Consider the following 23,864-nt stretch of genomic DNA (forward strand, 5'->3'; position numbering starts at 1 on the left):
GAGAAGAACATGGGTTGGATCAGGTGCACTTTAACTCTATGGAGAGATCCTTGACAGGATATTATATTTTATATTCTATTCTATTCTATTTTATTCTATTCTATTCTATTATTATATTACTTTCACACTGTGTCGGTTAACCTATTTTTTGAAAGAGAATTAACATGGATATATTCTATTCTATTATTATATTCTGCAGACACTAAAAATATACTTTCTAAGCCTGGTTCTTTTAGGACTTATACTGAAACACAAATACAAAAGCATTCAGGGTGAGATGATAGATAAAATGCCCAAAAATTTATCTTTCAAGAATATTGATACTGACATAAGACTTTCAGTTTGGTTTAAATATTTTTCAATATTAGTGAAGCATTAATACCTGGGTTGGAGAGCTTAATAATATTCCACTAGGCTGAAGGGTCTTAAACCCAAATGAGGCTTGGAAGTTGTTGGGGAATGGGATGTCTGCACTGGTGACACCCAAAGTTCCTCCTCTGGAGAAAGAGGCTGTTCGTACAAGCTGAAACACAAACAAAGGGGGGGAAATTACTGACATTGTAATCATTTCATGACTGCACTACTGTATTCTATCATTTATCACTTTATCTAAACTGGGGAATGTGACTTATTTTATCTCAGGTAGAAATACAATTTGCTTGACGGAATGTGAATGTACCAATTATCTCAAAGTTGTGTATGCAGTTGGCTTCCCTACATTCCTGAAAAGTTCATGTGTAAATGGGAAGAGGTTTTATATCTTGTAAGTATGTATGGACAGTGAACAAATAGGTCAGTTTTAGAGAGAGTGAAACCAAGTTTCTCTTTGGAGATTAGGATTTTGAAACTTTGTCTCACACACTTTGGGCACGTCGCCAGGACGGACAGGCCATTGTAGAAGGACATCATCCTCGGAAGAGTGGAGGACAGCACAAGAGAGGAAGACCCCAGATGAGATGGACTGATACAGTAACTGGGTGTATGGGAGTAGGTGTGTTGGAATCAGTGAGACTGAATCAGGACAGGACAGGCTGCAGGTGGCTCAATGGCACGTAACAACAACAAGTATGGAAGGATTGTGTCTTATTCAACTTATTGTTCCACCAGAAGAAGGTCAGAAGCTCATATGTTCTTGAAAACTAAAAATGTGTCAGTTGGGAAGCGTACGTTTGCAAAGTACTGAATCCTGCAACCTCTTCAAGGGTAAATCTGCACTTACCTTCCAGTCTTCCGAGCATTTTTTTGTTACTCCTACAGTGTCAGTCAACCTGACAACACCAGTAGTTTTCTTTAGATTATTCATGCAGCCTCGAAAAGCAGGTGTAGAAATGTTAAACCTGGTTAAAGATATGGAAAGGGAAGAGATGTAGCATGTAATGTGCTCCTGGGAGTAAAAGCAATTGTGTTCTCTACTACTTTCTACCTATTGTTTTGGTCATTAAGTGCCGCTGAGTCTCAGTCTCAAGCTCATAGTTTCTACCTATAAACTCGTATATTTCAGTTCCCATGAGATTCCTATACTGCAGTTACGGTAGGCAGATGTCATACAACATGCTCACTTTGTAAGGCCCAGACCCTCTACTTCCCTATTAGGGGAGTATACACTGTCAGGTTTTAAAATGAAGACAATAATATGCCACAAAATGTCATATCTTGCACTGCAATCCCAGAGGTACGCGGTTCAAATCCACCAGAAAATCTGCTGGAGGAGGGGCAATCTCCTCCTGGACCAGTGAGATCCAATTTGACGGTACACACACACAAATAACATAACATAAAATAAATTAAAAAAAAAAGATGTCATGCCTTTCAGATACTTGTTGGTTTGCAATTTTTTTTTAATATATAAAAGTTTTCTTTTTAAACTGGTTTACTTACAAAGTTCATATACATTGTTTTTCACGCTGGATCTTTCCCCTTTCTTTGTTAATATCTTCCTAGTGTTCACACTGCGCCTCTTACCATTCCAAGCATTTTGGGTACATTAATTTGCTTAATTCTCACAACAGCCCCTTTGATAAGTTGGCCAGGCTGCACAATTAGGAAATAGCTAGCATTGGAACACAGGAAACACCAGTAACTTCCCTATGGTTTTCATTGTTTCATCTTGTTGTTGGTATGTGCCCTCAAGTTGACTCCAACTCATAGTGACCCTATGCACCAAAGCTCTATCCTGAGTCAATGTCTCTGCCTGACACACCTGCCCTGATTACCCCAGTTACTGTGTCAATCCAAGTCTTCCAGGGTCTTCCTCTCTTGCACTGTCCCTCTGCCCTTCCAAGCATGATGTTATTCTTCAAAGACTGGTCCCTCATGGAAAGATACAAGGATGTTGAGGCTCCATCTAACATATTTTGGGCAGGTTGCTAGGGTTCAGAGCAGAAGAAGGCTCCTCAGAGCCTGAGGGCTCTAGAGTCAGGTCCTGTCCCTGCTACCTGAGGTCTATGTTGCTATGTTGTAAGTGCAGTCACTCAAGTATGACCCATTATTGCTGTTAGGTGCTTTTAAGGGGTGGGGCTGGAGAAGAGTATTGAATATACCATGGACTGCCAGGAGACAGTCAATTGCACAGGAGGAGATTGCCCATCTTTTTCCTCAGAGCAGCTGGTGGATTCAAACCACATGTCTTTGGGATTGTAGCGCAGCTTCTTGCCACTAGGCCACCAGCACTCTCCCTTAAGTTGGCTATCCAATTAAATAGGCTATCCAATCTATCAAATCCTCTGTACTTCTGTTTCCTCATCTGACCAGTTGGAATACAGCAATCTGTTTCACATGGCTATGAATTTAGATGAATTAATATGTGGAACACACTCAGGTGGTGCTTGGTAGAGTGAAAACCTAGTGGGAGAAGTCATTGCTATAGTTGCGTGCTCCTGAGTTATGACTACCAGTGACTAGGATTAGAACCATCCCATAGTGTTTTCTTGGCTGTAATCTTTATGGGATCAGAATGCCAGCCTTTTTTCTGAGGAGCCACAAGGGATGGAACTGTCAACCTTTCACTTAGCAGCCAAGTTCTGAATCATCTACCCCACCAGGGCTCCATCAATGGGAGAGAATGGGAGTCCACCTCCAAATGCAAGCTGTTATTATAGTGAGAACTACATCTAAAGAGTCAGCATTTACCCTTTAATTTGACTTTTGGATCTTCCTGGAGTTGAATTTACCTAAAGCACCAACATACATGAACTGACAGAGGTCTCGGCCAACATTTGGATTTCTTAAACAAATGCTTACAAAGAAAAGACCAAAGCTGATTTCATTATAAATCCCTAAGCCGACTCACTTTTCTGAATTGTAAGGCATCTGCATTCATTTTTATTCCACTCATTATAAACAGTTGAGCCACATATAACACAAAGTGAATTTCACAGAAAGGAAAAGGAAGGAACTAGTGAATGACCACATAGCACTCTGAGCTGGGTTGTTTGATCAAGACTGCTTCTGCCTCAGAACTGGAAGAAAGAACATTTTAATTCCTGCAGCTTGACTATGTATACGTTATTGTTGCTGTTATGTGCCATTGAGTTGCTTGCAACTCATAAGCTATCCTACATACAATAGTCCTGAAACCTGCTCTATCCTATGCCAGTTTTACTGTCTCTGACACACCTATCTCCATTATCCCAGTCACTGAATAAATACGTCTTATCGAGGGTCTTCCTCTCTTACATTGTCCCCCCCTCTCCCAAGCATGATATCCTTCTCCAAGGACTGGACTCTCCTTGAAACATGCCCAAAATATGTCAGACAGAGCTTCAGAATCCTTGCCTCCAAGGAGCAACCTGGTTTCACCCTCTCTAAGACGAACCTGTTTGTTCTCCTGGCAGTCCGTGGTATATTCAATACTCTTCTCTAGCCCCACCCCTCAAAGGCATCAATTCTCTTTCTGTCATCCCTAGTCATTGTCCAGCAAGCCACTGTAAAAACTATGGCCTAGATCAGGCACACCTTAGTCTCTAGACTGACGTCATTGCTTTTCAGTACTCTGGAGAGGTCCCTGACAGCTGACTTTCTCAGTGCAATTAATCTTTTGATTTCCTGGCTGCTGGTACCAAGAGTGCTGATTGTGGAGTCAAGCAAACTAAAACTGTTAAAAACTCAGTCTCTTCACCAGCTATCATAATGTATATGCATATATATTTGTATATATATTTGTATCTATCTATCTATCTATCTATCTATCTATCTATCTATCTATCTATCTATCTATCTATCTATCATATGTAATATAATATATATCCGGAGCACTGGCGGTCTACTAGCAAGACGCTGTGCTGCAATCCCAAAGCACACGTTTCAAATCCACCAGCTGCTCCACAAGAGAAGGATGGGCAATCTCCTCTCATGTGATTAACTGCCTCTGAAAACCCACCAAAGGGAAAGCTATGGGTTGGTTCCGACTCAATGGCAACAACAACAACACACATAGGGAGCCTCATTCTCTCTTATATATCAAGATGTGTTGGACCTGAATCAACATCCCCGGATGATATTCCTTTCCTATTAGAGTCATTAAGGAAGAGGAAGGTGGCCAGGAAGAGTGGGATGACCAGAGGCTAACATATATGGAGCGTATATTTTACCAAAGGTGGGTTTAGACACCAGATATCCATTATACTACTGTCATAATCACATTTGTTTACAGGAGATATTTTCTACACCACTCACTGGACACTTTGCATGTGTCAAGTACTGTGTTACAACTCATTTAGGAAAGCCAGTCGTTACCATCAAGAATTTACTAGAGAAAGATGAGGCAGAGACAGCTGAAGCAGGACCAGTTTCCCATTTTAATTGTTAGGGATAAAGCAACTGGAAGTCTTTTGGCCTCTTTTCCTGCATTTCCATGTTTCTGTCATTTAAATATCAAAGTAGGCTTTGTAAAAGTGACACTCTTCTGCTTGGAAGGTTCCAAAACAGATTATTTGAGATGTTCAATATGTATGTAGGGGGTGTGTGTGTATGTGTGTGTGTGTGTGTGTGTGTGTGTGTATGTAAGAAAATATATATGCCTGAGTGGCATCCACTTCCTAAACAGCATGCCTCTAGAAACTCTATGAACTTAGATAAAAGTCAATAGTTCTAGAAAGGCTTCAGGCTTTTTGTTCATAGGGTCTCTATGAGTCATGCTTGAAGGCAATCATCAACAACAATAACATATAATAACTACTATACAACACATATGAATATACATACGTATTATAGAAAGAATAACCTGGGGGTGCAGTGGCTAAAACACTCTCAGCTGCTAACAATAAGGTCAACAGTGTGAACCCACCAGCATCTCTGTGGCAGAGATGACCCCACTGCTGTCCAACTGGTTGCACTACAACCCTCCATTAAGTTTCCAAGGCTTTACATCTTTAAGGAAGGAGACTGTCCATCTTTCTTCCATGGAGCAGTTGGTGGATTAAAACTCGCAAGCATTCATCTCTTACCGGGTTGCAGAGCTGCCTGCAATCTCCCAGTCTTTCCTTCAGACCCTCAGGGAAGAGCCTCCACTTTCCTCAAAACATTCTCAATGCTCTTTTTATTCCTTGTGGCTTCTCTCTCTCAAGAGTAACAGTTCACCCCTTCCAAGTGGCCAATCCTACTATCTAATATTTACAGTCTGTTTTACTCTGTAGGTAACACTAGTAACTGTACCCTTACTTGGCCTTCCCCCCTTTTTTTAATTAAAAAAAAGGTATAAAAAAAAGTAGACTAGACATACCAGGAATAATCACAGCTTTCAGAGAGTAATCTGGCTTTTCTCATTTTAATCATATAGTCTTACCTTTCCCTGAGTGAAATTGGAATTCCACCCAGGTAGTATATGTCGAAATCAAATATTTCACTGTTAATTTGAACTCTTTCAGAATTCACATTTACGAACACAACTTTTCGGGGCTTGGCAAAGTGGATCCGAACCTGAAATAAACGAGATTTGAATCCTCAAGCAATGGGAGAGAAAACATCCTTCTAACAGTAGGTTGGATCTATTATGTTTTTATTTGTTTGTTTTCTTTCAGATAAATTGATATACATATAAGAGAGAATCTGAACAGTAGCACTTTTGGATGAAAATGCAATGTTATAATTTTAATAGGAATGTCTGCTTTTGAAACCAATTCTATTTATACATGTCATATGTTGTTAGGTGCCACTGAGTCGAATATGACTCGGAGTGACCCTATGAACAACAGACCTGAATCTTGTCTTATCACATATTAGTGCCGTTGTGTGCCGTCTAGTCACCTGTGACTCATAGCAACCCTATTTACAACAGCTCTGAACCCTGCTCTATTCTGAGCCAACTTTATTGTCTCTGACATACCCACCCCCATTACTCCATTCACTGAGTCAATCCATATCATTGAGGGTCTTCCCCTCCTGTGCTGTCCCTTCACCCTCCCAAGCATAATGTCCCTCTCCAAGGACAGTTCTTTGCAACATGCCCACAGTATGTCAGACAGAGCTTCAGAATCCTGCCTCCAAGAAGCAGCCTGGTTTAACCCTCTCCAGGCCAAACCTGCTCATTGTGTACTCTGAACAGCTCACGGTATATTCAATACTCTTCTCTAGCACCACAGCTCAGAGACATTACTTCTCCTTCTATCATCCCTAGTAATTGTCCAGCTTTCTGATGCATAGCAAGTAATTGCAAAGACTATGCCCTGGATCAGGTGCACCTTAGTCTCCAGACTGACATCATTGCTCTTCAGTACTCTGAAGATGTCCATGAGAACAGACTTTCCCAGCAGAATTCATCTTTAATTTCCTGGTTGCTGGCACCAGGAGTGTTGATTGTAAAGCTGTGAACAATCTCAAACTCTTCACCATCCATCCTGATGCTGCTAATTGGCCTGGTGGTGAGAATCTTTGTTTTCTTGGTGTTGAGCTTCAATTCATATTGAAGGCTGCATCAAGCGCTTCAGGTCCTCCTCAGTTTCTGCAAGCAGGGTTGTGTCATCTGCATAATGCAGATTGTTGATGAGTCTACCTCCAATCCTGATGCCACATTCCTCCTCATGAAGCCCAGTCTCCCAGATGATCTGTTCCACATATAGGTTGAAGAGGTTCCATTCTCAAAATTGCTGACATACCTGAGCCCACTGTTGCAGTCACCGTGCCAATCCATCTTGTTAAGAGTCTTTTGCCATCCCTCCACTATTGTCTCACATACATTGGGCATGTTGCAATGAGAGGCTATCCTTTGGAAAATGACATCAAACATACCAAATAGATATTATATAATCTATGCCTACCTTTTCAAATTTTAAAAGGATGTGGCCCTTTCCAATTCAAAAATATAGAGAAAAGTATTTACCTTATAATCTTTCCCATCACTTATAATGTTTCTACCTCTACTTTCTTTTGGTGGCTCTGAATCCATTTTGTATCTCAGCATAAGCTTGCCATCTTCTATGCTTAGAGATACAAAGTTATCCTAGAGGAAGGAGACAATGCAGGTGATTAGAACACACCACTAAAAACAACAACAACAAAACCCCTCTGTCTCTCAAGTTAATCTCATGTTCAAACAGCTCTCAGTTTCATCTGCCTCACTGGTTAAACCAGATAATGACAGTTGTTGTTGTACTGCAGAGTCAGAACCAACGCATAGCTGACCCACTGGTGGGTCTCCAAAGACAGTCAAGTGCATGGGAGTAGACTGCCCATTCTTTGTGGAGCAGTTGGTGGCCTCGAACCTCATGCCTTCAGAATTGCAGTGCAGCTTCCTGCCACTAGTCCACCAAAGCTCCCTAGATAATGACAGATAATCTACTTCTTGAGATAGTTATGATGGTTTGTTGTTATTGAGCACCGTTGAGTCAGAATTGACCCAGAATTGACTCTCAAGCCAATTTTCAGAGGCAGTAAATCACACAGGAGATTGCCCACCTTCTTCCCACTGAGCAGCTGGTGGATTTGAACCATACTTGACATTGTCAGCATAATTCTTACCACTAAGCCACCAAAACTTCCTTATGATGGTTTAGTAGTAGGATGTTTTAAGCATGGTGGTTTGTATTCGGCACATAGGAAGTACATAATAAAGACCAGCTATTATCATTATTCTATTTAATACCATCAGTAGTAAGTCTGAGGAAACAAACAAACAATGTCTGAGGAAATGGAAACCAAAAAGAGATTGCTCACAGAACAATATCCCCTCACTCCCTCTCGTGGCCTTGGAAAGTTCAGTCACTCCAGTGGCTCCAATTCTGATGTTCTGGTGAAGCCAGGAGTGTGAGCAGTGCAGATGGTTACCACACTTGGATGAAGGGCTGAGTTCATGCAGAAAATACCTCCTAATATAGATCTAGTATAAAGTGCCTCAGAATAAAGATCTAGATCTATAGAGACTGAGAGGATGGTCCAGGATCGAGCAAGGCTTCAATCTGTATACATTGCCCCACTTAGCAACAGTAACCATCTACTTCCAAAATACCAGCCATTGGAAACCATCTGGAATACAGTTCTACTCTGATACACACTAAGTCTCCAAGAGGTGGAGTTGATCCTACTGTGATTGGTTTCACTGGTGAAACCCAACTATATTCATTCATTGTCAGATTGTCTTCCTACAGCCAGGTCTGCATGTCCAATAATGTTATCACGCGCATTGTGCGCAGACACATTAAATTCAGAATGTTCCAAACGGAACTTAGGATCTCCATACCTCTTATCCCTCTCCTCTCCTCTAATCACCCAGCTGCACAAGACACAAACATAGAAGTCGTTCTTGATCTTTCCATTACTCTCATCCAATTAAATCTTGGCACTTGTAGAATTAAAGTGTCTTTCCATTTTGCCTCACTTATTCTAGGGGTCAGGTCCCTCGGTGGTGCACATGGTCTGTATCTGACTTAACTCAAGTGCTCACTTATTCTTGTTGAGTTGGATCCAGTGCATAGCTGTTGCACAGTGAATTGTAAGAGGAAGAGACTGCCCATTGTTCTCCTGAGGAATAGCTGGTGGATCTGAACCACATGCCTTTGGTGGCCACTAGCCCACCAGAGCTCCCTTGTGTGTGAGTTACTGATGTTGTTGTTGTTGTGTGTGCGATTGAGCCACCTGCAACCCTATGCACAGCAGCTCTGAAGCCTGTCCTGAGCCAGTCTCACTGACTCTGACACACCTACCCCCATTAGCCCAGTTACTGTATCAATCCATCTCATTCAGAGTCTTCCTCTCCTGCGCTGTCCCTCCACCCTTCCAAGCATGATGTCCTTCTCCAAGGACTGGCTTCTCCTGGCCATATGCCCAAAGTATATGAGATAGAGCTTCAAAATCCTAGTCTCAGGGGAGAAACTTGGTTTCATCCTCTCTAAGACAGACCTATTTGTTTTCTTGGCAGTCCTTGGCACTAGAAAACCAAGACACTCTCTTTGGAGGCTGGGGTGAGAGTCTTTACATCAAAGGAAAGTCTGTCCTTATTTAAATCCTAAATTCTGTCTTTGAGTTCAGGTTAATCCCATTCTTCAGTAACAGAATAACATCAACTCATTGAGGTTAACTGAGCCATCTAATTAACAGGAGCACTATAGGTAAGGTTTTCTCATCTGGCTGCTAATGATTAGGGAGACTTTCTTCTAATATAAATATTTCTGGTTCCTAGTGTAGAAAACTTCAGCCTTTACAAAGAGACAACTTTATTTTGGAAAAGAATTGTCTAATCAACTGTATTGTCCTGAGGGTACAAATTCTCACACTCTGAATTCTTCATGCATGTCAGGACCTTCCCAAACCCATCAGAACTGGGTAGATCTTGGGATTTCCTGAAGGATCCAGACCAATCTCTTGATTGAGGAAGAGAATAGGATCAAGTTTGTGTTCCCACAGATAGAAAAAATCTGATAAAATCTAAGATTCATATCAATCTTGCATTCTCAGACCAGAGATCTCAAGGGATTTATGGATTCTTTCATAATAACTACCTCTTGGGAACAGACATGCTCTTCAAAGGAGACTTCAACTCAACCCCTTGCAGCTATAAAGGACTTAGCCAATATCAAGCCAGCCCTGCACCCACCAGTAGATGGCGCTGAAGATTACTATGGACTTTGCTGACAGCGGCTCAAGAATGGCTTCATTGAAACAGATGAGGGAGAGAACAGTTTTAAAAGAGATACATGATTGTGTATTATGGTTATTACAAGAGTCCAGAACGAAGGCTGCAGAGTGGAGTGTACTCGGGGCTGGGGGATTGTATACCAATGAAGGAATTTTACTTTCCAAAGAGAAGCGCTAATTGGGGCGGGGTGGGGGAGGGGGAGAGCAGGGAGAAAAATATAATAATGAATGGAGATCCAAAATCTTTGTAAATATTCATTAAAATTAATAAGATACAATTTAAAAAATTTATTGAGGGGAGCTCTGGTGGCCTAGTGGCAAGAAACTGCAACTACAATCCCAGAGGCGCACTGTTCAAATCCACCAGATGCTCTGCCGGGGAAGGAGGGGCAATCTCCTCCTGTACCAGTCAGATCTGATTTGACGGTACACACACACACACACACACACACACACACACACACACACACACAATTTATTGGGGGGGGGTGAGAATGGCTTCAAAGGACCTCAGCTGCTTGAAAGAAAAGAAGTTTGACTGTCATGAAAATCCAAGAATCAGCATAGTCGGCTTGACAAAGATGTAATTCAACAGAACCAGGCGAGAGGGAGACCAAGGGGGAGATTAAACCAGAAAGCAAGAAGTCATAGTCTCTAGCCCTTAGAAATACCATGAGGTATATAAGTAGAATATCAGGCAACCAGTAGTTTTCCAAGAATAAAATGGACAATGAAATAAAATAGAAAAGAAGATGTTTCTGCGCTATTTTTGGATTACTGATTATTTGCTTAATTACATACACTCACCTCCAGTAAAAATGGATGAAATTGGGCCAAAGGAAATGATGCTGATATATTTGTATACTGATTTTCAGGTCCAGCTGGTTGATTATAACGGGGCCACTCCACCAATGTTAAAATGAATGTACCTATCTGGTAGCTGTGGTTGCTGATTATGCATTACCTGGTTGTGAGCAAAGAACAGCAAACCTCTGTCCACAGTCGTCTGAATGGTCTGGGTAAAGATTGGGAAGGGCGCATTCGGTTGAGTTGGAATTCGAGCATACCCTGTACCTTCAAAGAAATTTTTGTCTGACTCTTCTTTTCTCCTGTGAATATCAACCATCACCAGTTAGAACACAGTAGCAAAGGCCCACCGCAGAAGTGTGCTTATTACTCCAAAATGCAGGTCTCAGAAAAATCCAGAATCTTAGGAAGTCAAGTTATCACAATTTTCTTAAAGAAGATGGAGAACATTTTAAATATTAAATCATCCAGTTACATCTTTTGATGTGATCTTATAGTATATCATAATCATGCTCTAGCTAAAAAAAAAAATCTACTAGCATACATTTTAGAAACAGACACTCTGAAAGATGTGCCTTAGAAGTTGACAATCTTGAAATGTATGAAATGACTAACGTGAGATAAAGTTAATGAATACTCAGTCATTCTCATCTTAGAAATTCCGAGTTCTCTTCATTTTAAGAGAGGTCAGGAGCGAAAGTAATTTTCAAAGATGTCCATGTGGCAAAATACTTACTAAGTCCTGGTGTACTTTGTTGACCATTTGTTTACTCAAATTGATAATAAAGAAATAATTCTGCATATAAACCAGGTACCATTTAACATTGATTATTTTGTATTAGAAGACATAAAAAAATTTGAAGAGTGTTTCCTTTTAGAAAACTTGATAAAATTCTATTAATAAATTTCATATTAATAAACTAGAGAAAGACCGATATTGTAGGTTCTTGGGGTGGCTGGAGAGTATTGCATGCAAAGTTTAATAACTACTTTGCAAAGCAACCAACATCAGCAGCACTTCGACTACCATTCCTTGGTTGTATGTCAAAATACTGCAAGTTACCTAACCATGGGCTTTATTTACCTTCTACAAGGTTCCACTTCAGTTGTGTTAAGATTGAAGGATTTTTTGAAGTTGTACAAGCTCATAACATTTTCATTGAGATCATCCAACTCAATGCAACCTTTGTAAGGAGGGAAATTTAATCTCCTGGGAAGCTGAAAAACAACATTAACAAAATGATCATGCTGAAAAATAGTATATAAATCTATTGATTTTTTTTTTAAACAGTCACCTATAGCCTAGGTGCTAAGAATTGTAGACTGTGGAGAAGACCCCCTAGCTGTGTGACCTTGGGTAAGTTATTAACAACTCTGTTTCAGTGTCTTCATCTTTAAAATGGAAATGATAATGGCACTTATTTAAATTTATATTCTTAAGCTTAAAACAGTGTGGGCCTCATAGGAAGCAGTTAATATGAGTTAGCTATTATTACTATGATGGAGAGCTCTGGTGACGTAGTCTTTAGAGAGCTGCACAGCTGACCCAAAGGCTGAGCCTCTCTAGAGGTTCAAATCCACCAGTGGCTCCACAGAGGAAACATGGGTGATCTGCTGCTTCATAGACTTTGAAATCTGCTGGAGGGTCATCTATTAATTCCAACTCAACTATTATGAGTTATTACTACTACTACTACTATTATAGCTGTGGTGGCTTATTAGGGAGCTTCGGTGGCATAGTCAGTAGGGAGTTGTTCTGCTAAACCAAAGGTTAGCACTATTAACTCCATCAGTGGCTCCTCCCATAAAATTTACAACCTCTAAAAATGCACTGGAGGGTCAATCAGTTCTGTCTGGGCAGCAATGAGCTTGAATTTGAGAGATCACTAATTGGATATAATTTAAGGTCAGAGAGTCAAAACTATTTTACACAACTAATTATTAAAATTGAGATTGTTGACAGTTTCAGTTTGCTTGGCTCTCCAAACAACACTCTTTTTTTTTTTCCAAACAACACTCTTAGTACCAGCATCCAGAAAATGAAAAGACGAATTGCATTGGGAAAGTCTGCTGTCAGAGACCTCTCCAAAGAACTGAAGAGCAATGATGTCAGTCTGGAGACTAAGGTGCACCTGATATAGGCTATTGTCTTTGCAAATACTTGTTATGCAACAGAGAGCTGGACAATGACTAGGGATGATAGAAGGAGAGTTGATGCCTTTGAGTTTTGGTGCTGGAGAAGAGTACTGAATATACCACGGACTTCTAGGAGAACAAGCAAATTCACCTTGGAGACGGTGAAGCCAGGTGGTTCCTTGGAGTCAAGGATTCTGAAGCTTCGTCTGGCATACCTTTGTCTGACATACCTTGGAGAGGGACGTCATGCTTGGGAGGGTAGAGGGACAGCACAGGAGAGGAAGATCCTTTATGAGATGTATTGATTCAGTCACTGGGGTAATGGGGATGGGTGTGTCAGAGACAGTAAGATTGGCAAAGGGTAGAGCAGGGTTTAGAGCTGTTGTACATAGGGTCGCTATGAGTTGCAGATGACTTGATGGCACATAACAACAACAACAACAATCATTAATATAGAGATATGAGTTCCTTATGTGGTTGTTGTTGTTACTGTTGTGTACTGTATAATCGGAACCGATCCATAGCTGACCCTTCAGTGGATTTTCACAGGTAGGAAGGAGATTGCCCACCCTTCTCCTGTGGAGCTACTGGTGGCCTCGAATCATGTGCATTCAGGATTACAGCACAGTGTCTTGCCAGTAGGCTACCAGAGCTCCCTGAGTTCATTCTACCAAGATATTAACATTTCCATTCAATAAGTAACATTGCCACTTACTCTAAAATTGGGTGGGTAACCACCAACATAAAACACAACATTTTCAGGGTCCAAGTTGAGAAGCGTGTTGCTACTCCCACTATCCATGTCACGGTATTGGGGTGCTTCTGGTTTATGGGCTGTAGCCTTTTTGGTATAATTAAGTCTTGCAAACTGGTAAATTCTGTTTACAATGAAAAAAAAATCATAGAATAAAGTGGTATGCAAAAAAAAAAATGTACAGGCATTTAAGGAAATCAAAGACAAATAGGAACAAGGGGACCCAGCAACTTGTAGACATGGAAGCATTTGGTGAGTTTTGGGTCAGACTTGTACCTCTGAAATTTCACCCGGTCCATCGTTGCCTCCTGATTCTCACTCTCCGTCAAGGTCTGGTCGACTTGGAGCTCAGCCTCATCCTCTCCCAAGTTATAGACACATGTGAGCTGGCCATTGATGACAGCCATGCCGATGTAGTCCTTGGAGGTCTGGGGACAGGAAAGCCATCCCAGAGCATTTCACATACTGTGTTCCCTCAGTTTCCCATCCCAAGACAATGCATTCCAAATTGCTTGTAAGTTTTATACAACAAAATTAATATACAGACAGAATTAATGTGCAGTCTTTTATAGTTGTTGTCGTTGTTGTTATGTGCCATCGAGTCGCTTGCAACTCATAGAGACCCTATGTACAACAGCCCTAAACTCTGCTCTGTCCTGTGCCAATTGCACTGTCTCTGACACACCCATCCCGATTACCCCAGTCACTGAATCAATCCACCTCATAGAGGGCCTTCCTCTCCTGCACTGTCCCTCCACCCTCCCAAGTAAGATGTCCTTCTCCAAGGACCGGTCTCTCCTTACAACATGTCCAAAGTATATTAGATGGAGCCTCAGAATCCTTGCCTCCAAGGAGCTACCTGGTTTAACCCTTTCCAGGATGAATCTGATATGTAATTCTAAAATACTCATCTCTTACAAGTCTGGTGGCTTAGTAGTTAAGCTCTTGTCTGTTAACACAAAGGTGAGCAGTTTGAACTCATCAGCTGCTCCATAGAAAAAATATTAGAGTCTTCCTCCATGAATAGTTACCGCCTTGGAAACCCTTTAAGGAATTATGCCCTATTGAGTTGCTATTAATTTAGAATCAACTTGACAGCAATGTTTTATCTGTTTGTTTGAGCCGTGCTTTGCTCATGTTTTGGTGAACTCAATTATTTTTTCCCTCTTGGTTCATGCTACAAACATTTATAAAACCCTTTCCACAAAAATGAGCTAGGTATCCACCCAGCCCTCCATTACATCTTAGTCTTCTAAGGGAGCTATGCCTTCACTGTGCTAGTACTAGCAACACTACAGTACAATAGTGTATTTATACTAACCAGCACACTAATGCACACACTAAAGCATTATCCTGGTCCATGAAATATTCCTTCAATAATTTGTAATTGTCTGTTATAGCACGCAGCACCCTATATTATTATGGCCAGCTACTTATACACCTTTCTTTCTTCTTAGACTTTGAATAGTTAATTGCTGATTTATCATAAAGGCAGCATGTGGCACATGATATAAATGTGTTCAGACAATAAAGTTAGTGTCTTTTGATATATTACAAGGCAAATGTCAAGGCACTTGACAGCTGCAAATAAAGAACCAATGCTTTGAAATGAAAAATACTAACAATAGTGTGACTTTTAAGTATTAAAATACAGTGCTCACTAATGGAAGTTAACAATTTCCTAATGAGGCAGAATCTTTAGAATTATTTAAGAAGAAATATTAGAGTTCATACATTATCTAATAAACACTTCAGTGATTATACCTTCTTTGGAAACGTAACTCAAAGAAAGTGATTTTAAAAGCTAAAACCAACCTTTCAGAAAGCGAGTGACAATAGTGATATCATGAATTTGGAATTATAAAGGGATAAGACAATTACATTTCTTACCAATTGGGCAGGGGATATTTTGTTTCCCTTGCTTCTCATCCACAGAGACACACTGTGCCACCCGAGGCTCTGAAGCCAGTTTTGGGGGATGCTCTGAGCAAGAGGACTGTGTCACACCTTTGTGAGGAGCAGGTACTGTCGATCTGCGAAGTCTGCTTGATGCCATGGTTGTATAAGGAGACAGTGCCACACGCTAAACCTGAGCACGTCAGTGATCATGTGTATATTCGTGTGTGGCTATATGCCATCAGAATGAGCTCACTGAATAAGGCTTCTAGTAACACCAGCAGGTAACACACCTTAATACACGAGATGTGCCTGGAGGAACCATCACCTGAGAGAGGGAGTCAGAGGTTGTGGGGTGCACCCATGACTTGGTGACATTTCTCGTATGTGCCAGTGGTAGGAAAACACTTGTTCAATGAAGGAGAGAAAGGAGAAGAGGAAAAGAAAGCACACATCTCAAAGCACACGTTCTGCCTTGAAAGCAAGTGAAATGTTAAAGGAATGCTTACATCTTTATTCCCGAGGTACATCACAAACATATTCTCAGTCCCCTCATTTTGTTGTGAGGCAGGTCTTTGGAGAAACATAGACAGAGACGTGTATCCTCTCAAATCTTCTAGGTCATTTGGAAGTCGGACTTCAACTCCTGATTTACCATTGAACCTCATGGGAATAGAAACCTAAAGATTAAGACAAATAGTGTTAAATAGTCTGGTAGAGAAAGTGAGGGTTCCCAGAGAGGTAATGCATGACTTTTAGCTACTGAAAGGCACACAGTTCGAATCCACCTGCTAGAGGACTGGTTATGAGTTGGTTCCAACTCGACAACATCAACAACCTAATCACGTAAGTTGTGTGCCGTCGGGTTGGAACTGACCCATAGCTGACCCTCCCCAGTGGGTTTTCAGAGGCAGTAAATCACATGGGAGGGTAGTGTCCATCTTTCTCCCTTAGAACAACTGGTAGATTTGAACTACACATTTTTGTATTGGCAATGCAATTCTTTACCACTAAGCCACCAGATATACAATAGATATACTCAGTTAGGGTTAGGGTTAGGCAAGAGAGTGTGAGAAGCCGCTTCAGGTCAGGAGTTGGGGAATAAAGCATTCAGTTTCTTCCTGCTGATTAGATGAAGAGAGGGCTGGTCTTTAGAATGCCCCTTGTTTCTCTGAGTCACTGATAATAATGCAATTCCAGAATGTGATTGTATAGATGGGCTAATATACATGAACACTTGCTAAGAATTAGTAAGTTGTCTAGCTGATAGTTGTTGTTGTTGTTGTGTACCGTAGAGTTGGAACTGACCCATAGTGACCCTCTGGTGGGTTTTCAGACGCAATTAGTCACACAGGAGGAGACTGCCCATCTTTCTCCTGCAGAGAAGCTGGTGGATTTGAACTGCATGCCTTTAGAATTGCAGTGAAGTTTCTTGCCTCTAGGCCATCAGAGCTCCTTTAGTTTATGCTGTTATTGTTAGGTGCCATCTAGTTGGGTATGTTTCATAGCAACCCTATGAACAAAAGATCTGAACCTAGTCCTGTCCTGCGCCATCCTCACACTCCTGACACCCAAGAGCCCATTGCAGCAGTCACCATGTCACCTAGTTGAGGGTCTTTCCTTCCTTTGCTGACCTGCCACCCTTCCCAGCATCATGTTCCTCTCCAATGAACAGCACCTCCTAGAAGTATGGCTAAAGTATTATAGTAGATATTTAAAAGAGAAAATACAGTTTTCTACAATAAGCTTCTCAAGGAACGGTTTTCAATTAATATGCTACATATTACTGTTGCATTTATTGCAAGCATTCTGTCCTAGAAAATGAGCATATCCAGATTCACTAAAATTATGTTTCTCTAACTGTTAAATGGACTGCTAAGAGAACAAACAGGTTTGTCCTAGAGAGGGTGAGACCGGGCTGCTCCATGGAGGCAAGGATTCTTTTTCTTTCTTTAGTGATGACTTTACTTATTCATTTATTTTTGGAAAAATATTTACATGCATAAACATTCACCATCAGGAGCTCATGTTGTTGCTTTGCTATAAAATGATGCTTGAAACAGAGAAAGTGTCTGACAATTCAATTCCTGGAAAAGCAGCTACTCACTGGAGCTCCACTGTTTGCATTTAAAGGCCACAGGCACTTTCTTTCATTGGATACCAGGATGAAATAGAGTACTGGGTGAAGGGCTCTCAGACTTGGCTGTGACATGTATTTCTCCTGCTGCGTTCAGATATGACCATTGTTACGGCTGATTAGGTCGTGAATATATCGAGAGACACTGTTCCCACTGCTGATAATTACTCTGTAAGAGGAAAAGTCACTTGTCTGAGGGCTCTAGCTCCATTTCCATTTGTGGTTCCATCAGTCTCGGACTGAGCTTCTGCACACAGAGATACAGGTCCATGTCCACTGCAAAGAGCAGAGCTATCAATAGACAGAAAGTGATTTGAGGCCAAGAAGAAAAGAATAGTGAGATGGATGGAATTGCAACACCTTTAGCAGTGCTGTTTAGAGATACTGAAGAAATATTTTACTCCCAATAAGGTTCCTGCAGTAGTAAGAGCCACTGTGATTGTATGTTGCCTTTGGAATGTGGAAGATGGTATTCTGATGAGAGAACTTCTTGCTCCTGCCATCTTGGAGATATGTGACTTTATGCACAGGTTTATTTTTCCAGGTGTGGCACCTCAGCACAATCCTCTCCCCTTCCTGGAACTCTGAGTTAATGGCCTGGAGTACTAGCCAGCCAGCATAAGCTTCCAGTTGCACGGGGTCACTGAGTGTGGAAAGGCCTGCCTTGCACTGTCTGCAGTGTCTCCACTGTCTGTAGTGCTTACAGATGTGATGAAGTATCTGGAGGTCTTGACTGAGATGTCAAAGGCAAGGATTCTGAAGCTTCATCTGACATACTTTGGACATGTTGTAAAGAGGGACCAGTCCCTGGAGAGGCACATCATGTGGAGGGACAGCGCAGGAGAGAAGACGATTGATGAGATGGATTGATTCAGTGACTGGTGGAAGGGGCATAGGTGTGTTGGAGACAATAAAATTAGCACAAGATAGAGCAGAGTTTAGGGCTGTTGTACATAGGGTTGCTATGAGTTGCAGATAACTCGACTGCACATAACTACAACACCAGCAACAACTGTTTAATGAAGGTCCATCTATCTTCCAATCCATCATGGATGAAAACTTTGTAAACTATAACGAAAATTAAATTACAAGAAAGTTTAAAAGGTATATGGAATACAAGTCTCTTAATGACATGCTTGAATGTTGAGCCAATTTACAAGCTCTTTAACGGTTACCCTCAACTTTCCTATTTTCCTCCTCACTGTCGAGCAACAATGGGATCAAATGCAGAATGACTGTGCAAATAGTGCAGGACCCGGCAGTGTTTCACTCTCTTATACATGAGGTCACTATGAGTAGGAACTGACTTGACAACACCTAACAGCAACAACAACATAGGTCTGAAACAGGAAGTTTCTCCATAATCATGACTTAGGCTCTTTGTCTTACTATTAAACATTTAATGGAAGATTCAGAAGCCCCCAAAAAGGAATACTGATCCTAGACTTCAAAAATGAGACAGCTGGTTGTGCTCTCCAGTGCTCTACCTCCAAACACCTCATAGAAAGCTGGATCAGAACCATCAAAAAATGTAGGAACATTCAATTACATTCTTTTAACACTGTTTATAAAACAGAACTGGCATGGGGGTTGGGAGAAACTAAGAAAAGAGGGGATACATAATGTACACTGTACTGAAACAGATATGGGAAAGAACTGCATAAAAGGAATATACAATTAGGTATTATCTGTATGACAACAGTCCAGAATAAGAGCTGCATAGTAAAGTGGACTGGACAGGGGATTGTACAACAAAGAAAGAATTTCTTTTCTAAAGAGAAAAGCAAACTGGGGGGGGGGCAGGGAGGAAAATGTGCAACAATGAATTAATGGAAATTCAAGTTCTCTATAAACTTTCTTTAGAATCTCAAAAAAAAATAGGAACATTCAATTACATTATTTTAACACAAAATAAGTTGTAAAATACGATTGTTAGCAATTCAAGTAAATGATGCCTGGTTAAAATTAGGAAGGGTGATGAGTCAGTGTCTCAGTGATGGAAAATTGCATTACTCCTGCATTCAGAACATTGCCCACGCTGGTAGGATCTGTTTCTCCAGTCCCTATAAAGGCAGGTTCTGCAATCTTCAAGTTGCAATAAAAATGTAGCTCTTATGAAATTTCATACGAGCATATTCTGCTCATAAAACCCTCCCATGAACTTGTAAGAATTTTTACATGAGAAATAAGTTTACAGATTAAGGGAATACAAATTTTACTCTTGTAACCATTTATGGTTCCTAAGGGAAAAATACAATGCATAGCTATCACCCAAAGTTAAAAGTGCTTTATGCATATTCCTAACCTTAATGCTCACACACTATACAACAGAATGCTCTGTTTTTTCACTCCTAAAAAAATATTAAAAATCCACAGTGTACTTGATTTGTTATCGTTATTATACATGGAAGTGGATACTGTTTGACAATGAAAGTCTAATGAAATTATTGAAAGATTCAAAGATCAAAGAAAGGAAATATTTTTTAAAAATTATAATATCTTAAAAAAGGAAAGATCTATCTAAAAAGAAATCCAGTAATCCATAAAAGAAAAGGAAAAGGATGTGCACTTCTGCAGGATAAGAGGACTATCAATGAAGGCAAGAAAGAGCTGATTTTTGAGTCAAACACCTCTCTTTCTCAATGGGTGAAAACCTGCCTTGACGGCTGCCAGGTTTGGACCAGCTCACCTTGTTTGCAGCATCTCTGGCCTGCTGAATCAGTTCTCGGATGCGGTCCATATTGTCAGAGATGTTACCCAGTGGCAACAGCTGTTGGTTGATGCTTTCAATCTTGCTGAAAAGATCAGGCAGTCTGTTGGTTAATTTTGTCACTGTTGGTGAGATAAGAAATTGGAAATTTATCATTGTGAGTTGGTAAACATGTTTAAGTAGAACTGTTCTTACCAATAGTTGTCAAGTGATATATTTGAGCCCCAGTAGTTGGCCAGGGTAGATCAGAATCAGGTAACTTCCTTTCCAAGTGTCAGCAGTATATTCTTTCTTAACCAACATCAGCAAACTAAAAAAAAACCCTTTTGTTGCTGATCTTCTGTATCATAATACAAAGTGTTGTTTGTAGGGACCTATACTTCCCCTCTGCAAGGTGGAAGGAGTCCTTGGGGAGTGTAAACATTAACATACTCAGCTGCTAACTAAACTTTGGAGATTCAAGGCTGTCCAGAAGCATTGGTGATTTATTTTAAAGAAGGAATCACTGAAAGCCTATTATACTCTGATTCACATGGGCCACCAGAAATTAGAATTGACTCAATGGCACCAGATTACAAAGGGGGAAATCAACAGCATTGTCTGTAGCTTTTAAAAATACTTCCTGGTCTAATTAAAAGAAAACAAAACCAAAAACCCCACTACAAACCAATCTTTTTTTATTGTGGCAAAGGTTTATAAATCTAATCAGTTTTCCACTTAACAATTCATATACATTTTGCTTCATACCAATGATGACTGTCTCCACAATGCAACAGTACTAAGCCCACTCCGTCTTTGTGTGTTCATTTCCATTCCTCAATCTTCCCTGTCTCCTGTACTTTATTTCTGGGTAAATGCTGCCCTTCACACATTGATTGTTCCAATAAGTAGAAGCCTCCTTGGTGCTATTGTTTGCCATGTAGACTGGCAATTGGTTGAAAATTGAGCCAGAGGGCCCTGGAATTCAGAACCATAGTCTTGGGGGACATTAAGATCAACTGCCACAAGGTCTTCCCTAAAGAAGATGTTCAGTGTCTTATTTTGATGACTAGTAACTGAAATCTTAGAAGCCAATGAAGATACAATTGGTCTCTCTTCATCCAGCATGAGGAAAATGAAATAGTTCTGAAAACGGGATCACAGACATGAACCTAACCTTTACAACCTTATGACTGGAAGAACTAGATGGTGCCCAACTCCTACTGTAGACTGCCCTCAAGGGATTAGAAGGCCCTGGATTGGGTTAGAGAAAAATGAGCAGCAAAATCAAAATCAGATGAAACATCAGGCTTTCTACTTAGAGAGAGACTGAAGGAGGCAGGACCACGGCCCTTCATAATCCTTCAAGTCTGGAACTACCTGGTCTAACTTAATTCTGAACTTATGATATAAGCTAATTTCTATTGCCTTCATTTCACTGATCAGCATTTATGAGGGATTGACTATGATGGACACAAAACCCACAACAAAGGAGAAAATAAATGAATGGCACAGTCCAGCCCAAGAATGCCTAGTACCTGACTTATCTGCATCAGTCAGAGCCTTGGTGAAGTCTTCACTCTGCGCGCTCCCATAGGTATCCTTAATTCTGTCCACATCTGTCTGAATGGGGCTGAGCCCATCCAGAACCTCACTCGTGATGTCATTGGCATTTTGGACCATGCTCTTGGCTCTGCTGATTATACCATCAACGTCATCTATTGAACATACAGAAAGGGAGGTGTCCATATTGAAAGCGTTCAACAACAGGAGCCAAGGACAAGGGGCGGGGAAGATGCTGACCTCTCTGTATCCCCCGAAGATCTTTCCGGACAGTAGTGAGGTTGGCTTCTATCTGCTCTTTCTGAACAGTCACAATTTTCAGGGTTTCCTCAAGGTTGTTAAGAGCCGGGCTGATTTCTAAAACAAAATAAAGCACGAGAACACAATGACTCTGTGGGGCTTGCTCTCCGCTGGGTTATCTGGAGCCCCTGAAGGAGCCTGAGTCTGCATGGCATGAAGCAGATGTGTGTCATCACAGGGATGCCCCCTGCAGTGTGTCCAGACCCACGTCTCCGGGATCTTCTGGGTACACAGGCGTGGGGGCCACCACAGTCACATGGCTTTAGGCTCTTTAGAAATACACATAGAGGAAAGAAGAGGCGAAATAGCTTAGGGAAGGGTTTAGCTTTACTCTGCTTAGTCCAAACAATCTGCTTAATGAAGGAACCGGGTGCGTCTGTGTTGTTCCCGGATGTGTTTCAGCACATAGTGTGGCATTTGGCACTGTCATTGGGTGCCACTGACTTGATTCTGACGCACATAGTGACTATATGTAACAAAACTGTCCCATGAAGTTCTCTTTACAACACACTGTCAGATCACTCCTGGTGGCCTTGAACTGCTGACCTTTTTGGTTAACAGCCAAGTGTTTACCACTGTGCCACTAGGGCACAAGTAGGGCTTACCATAAGTACATATTTGTTGAATGAGTGAACAAATGCATGAATAAAGCTGGAAAACTGCTTCTTCAGTAAGAATATCAGAGAAGGAGCCTTACCCAAAGTAAACACTCCCAGGAGGTGGGGTTCATTTCTGTTCATTTCCATAATGACACATTTAAAGATGCTGGATGAAAGGAAAGATGCTGAGGTTTTCCTAGCTGATAATAATGCCACCTTCTGGTCATGAAAAACAACAGGGAACACCAGGTCCCCATTGATGAGACATGAATTCAATCATGACTTAAGCTGTGGTTTAAACATCAACCTAGTTAGGTTCCTAATGTGTTTCTAGTTCTTGCTGTCAAGTGGGAGGTGACTCACAGCTAACCCTTATGCCCATCGTGCCTCCCTGGAGCCACACTGGTGGATTTGAAGCACCAGAGAGGCACCATCTTCACGTTAGGGGCTGGACTACATTACTAGAGCACCCTCTAACTGCTTACACCAAGCATCAGTCTGATTATGGGTGGTGCAGATGGTTAATGGGTCCAGCTACCACACCAAAGTTTAGAGGTTTGAGTCCACCCAGAGGTTCCTCAGAAGAAAGGAACATCTACTTCCAAAACCTCAGCCATTGAAAACTCTAAGGAGCACAGTTCTACACATGGGGTCACCAGGATTCAGCACCAACTGAGTATCACCTGTTATATATAAGGGATCTGGCTGCCAAACACTAGTCACCCCACAAGAAAAAGATGAGGCAGCCTGCTGCTGTAACTGAGGTCTTGGAAATCCTATGGACTGTTCTACTCTGTCCTACAGGGTTTCTGTGTGTATAAACTGACTTGATGGCAGTTCTGATTTTTAAGTCTAGTTAAAAGCTCAAACTTGGTCAAGACAGCAGATGTCAGACCAGAAAAGTCTTAATTTTTCATA

The 23,864-nt window shown here is 41.1% G+C and overlaps 1 protein-coding gene across 1 annotated transcript in view; it reads right to left on the reverse strand.

Moving 5' to 3' along the window:
* LAMA3 (laminin, alpha 3) overlaps window positions 1–23,864 on the reverse strand; it is a 383,386-nt gene that overhangs the window by 32,362 nt on the left and 327,160 nt on the right. The window contains 12 exon segments of the mRNA XM_006895048.1: window positions 383–523; window positions 1,220–1,337; window positions 5,783–5,916; window positions 7,316–7,435; window positions 11,030–11,174; window positions 11,957–12,090; window positions 13,724–13,886; window positions 14,039–14,190; window positions 16,168–16,338; window positions 20,485–20,627; window positions 22,023–22,202; window positions 22,288–22,404. Of these exon segments, the coding sequence (XP_006895110.1) occupies window positions 383–523; window positions 1,220–1,337; window positions 5,783–5,916; window positions 7,316–7,435; window positions 11,030–11,174; window positions 11,957–12,090; window positions 13,724–13,886; window positions 14,039–14,190; window positions 16,168–16,338; window positions 20,485–20,627; window positions 22,023–22,202; window positions 22,288–22,404 (1,718 nt within the window).

Source organism: Elephantulus edwardii, unplaced genomic scaffold (genome assembly GCF_000299155.1).
Source record: "Elephantulus edwardii isolate Elephantulus edwardi_28Jun2011 unplaced genomic scaffold, EleEdw1.0 scaffold00155, whole genome shotgun sequence".
Lineage (NCBI taxonomy): Eukaryota > Metazoa > Chordata > Mammalia > Macroscelidea > Macroscelididae > Elephantulus > Elephantulus edwardii.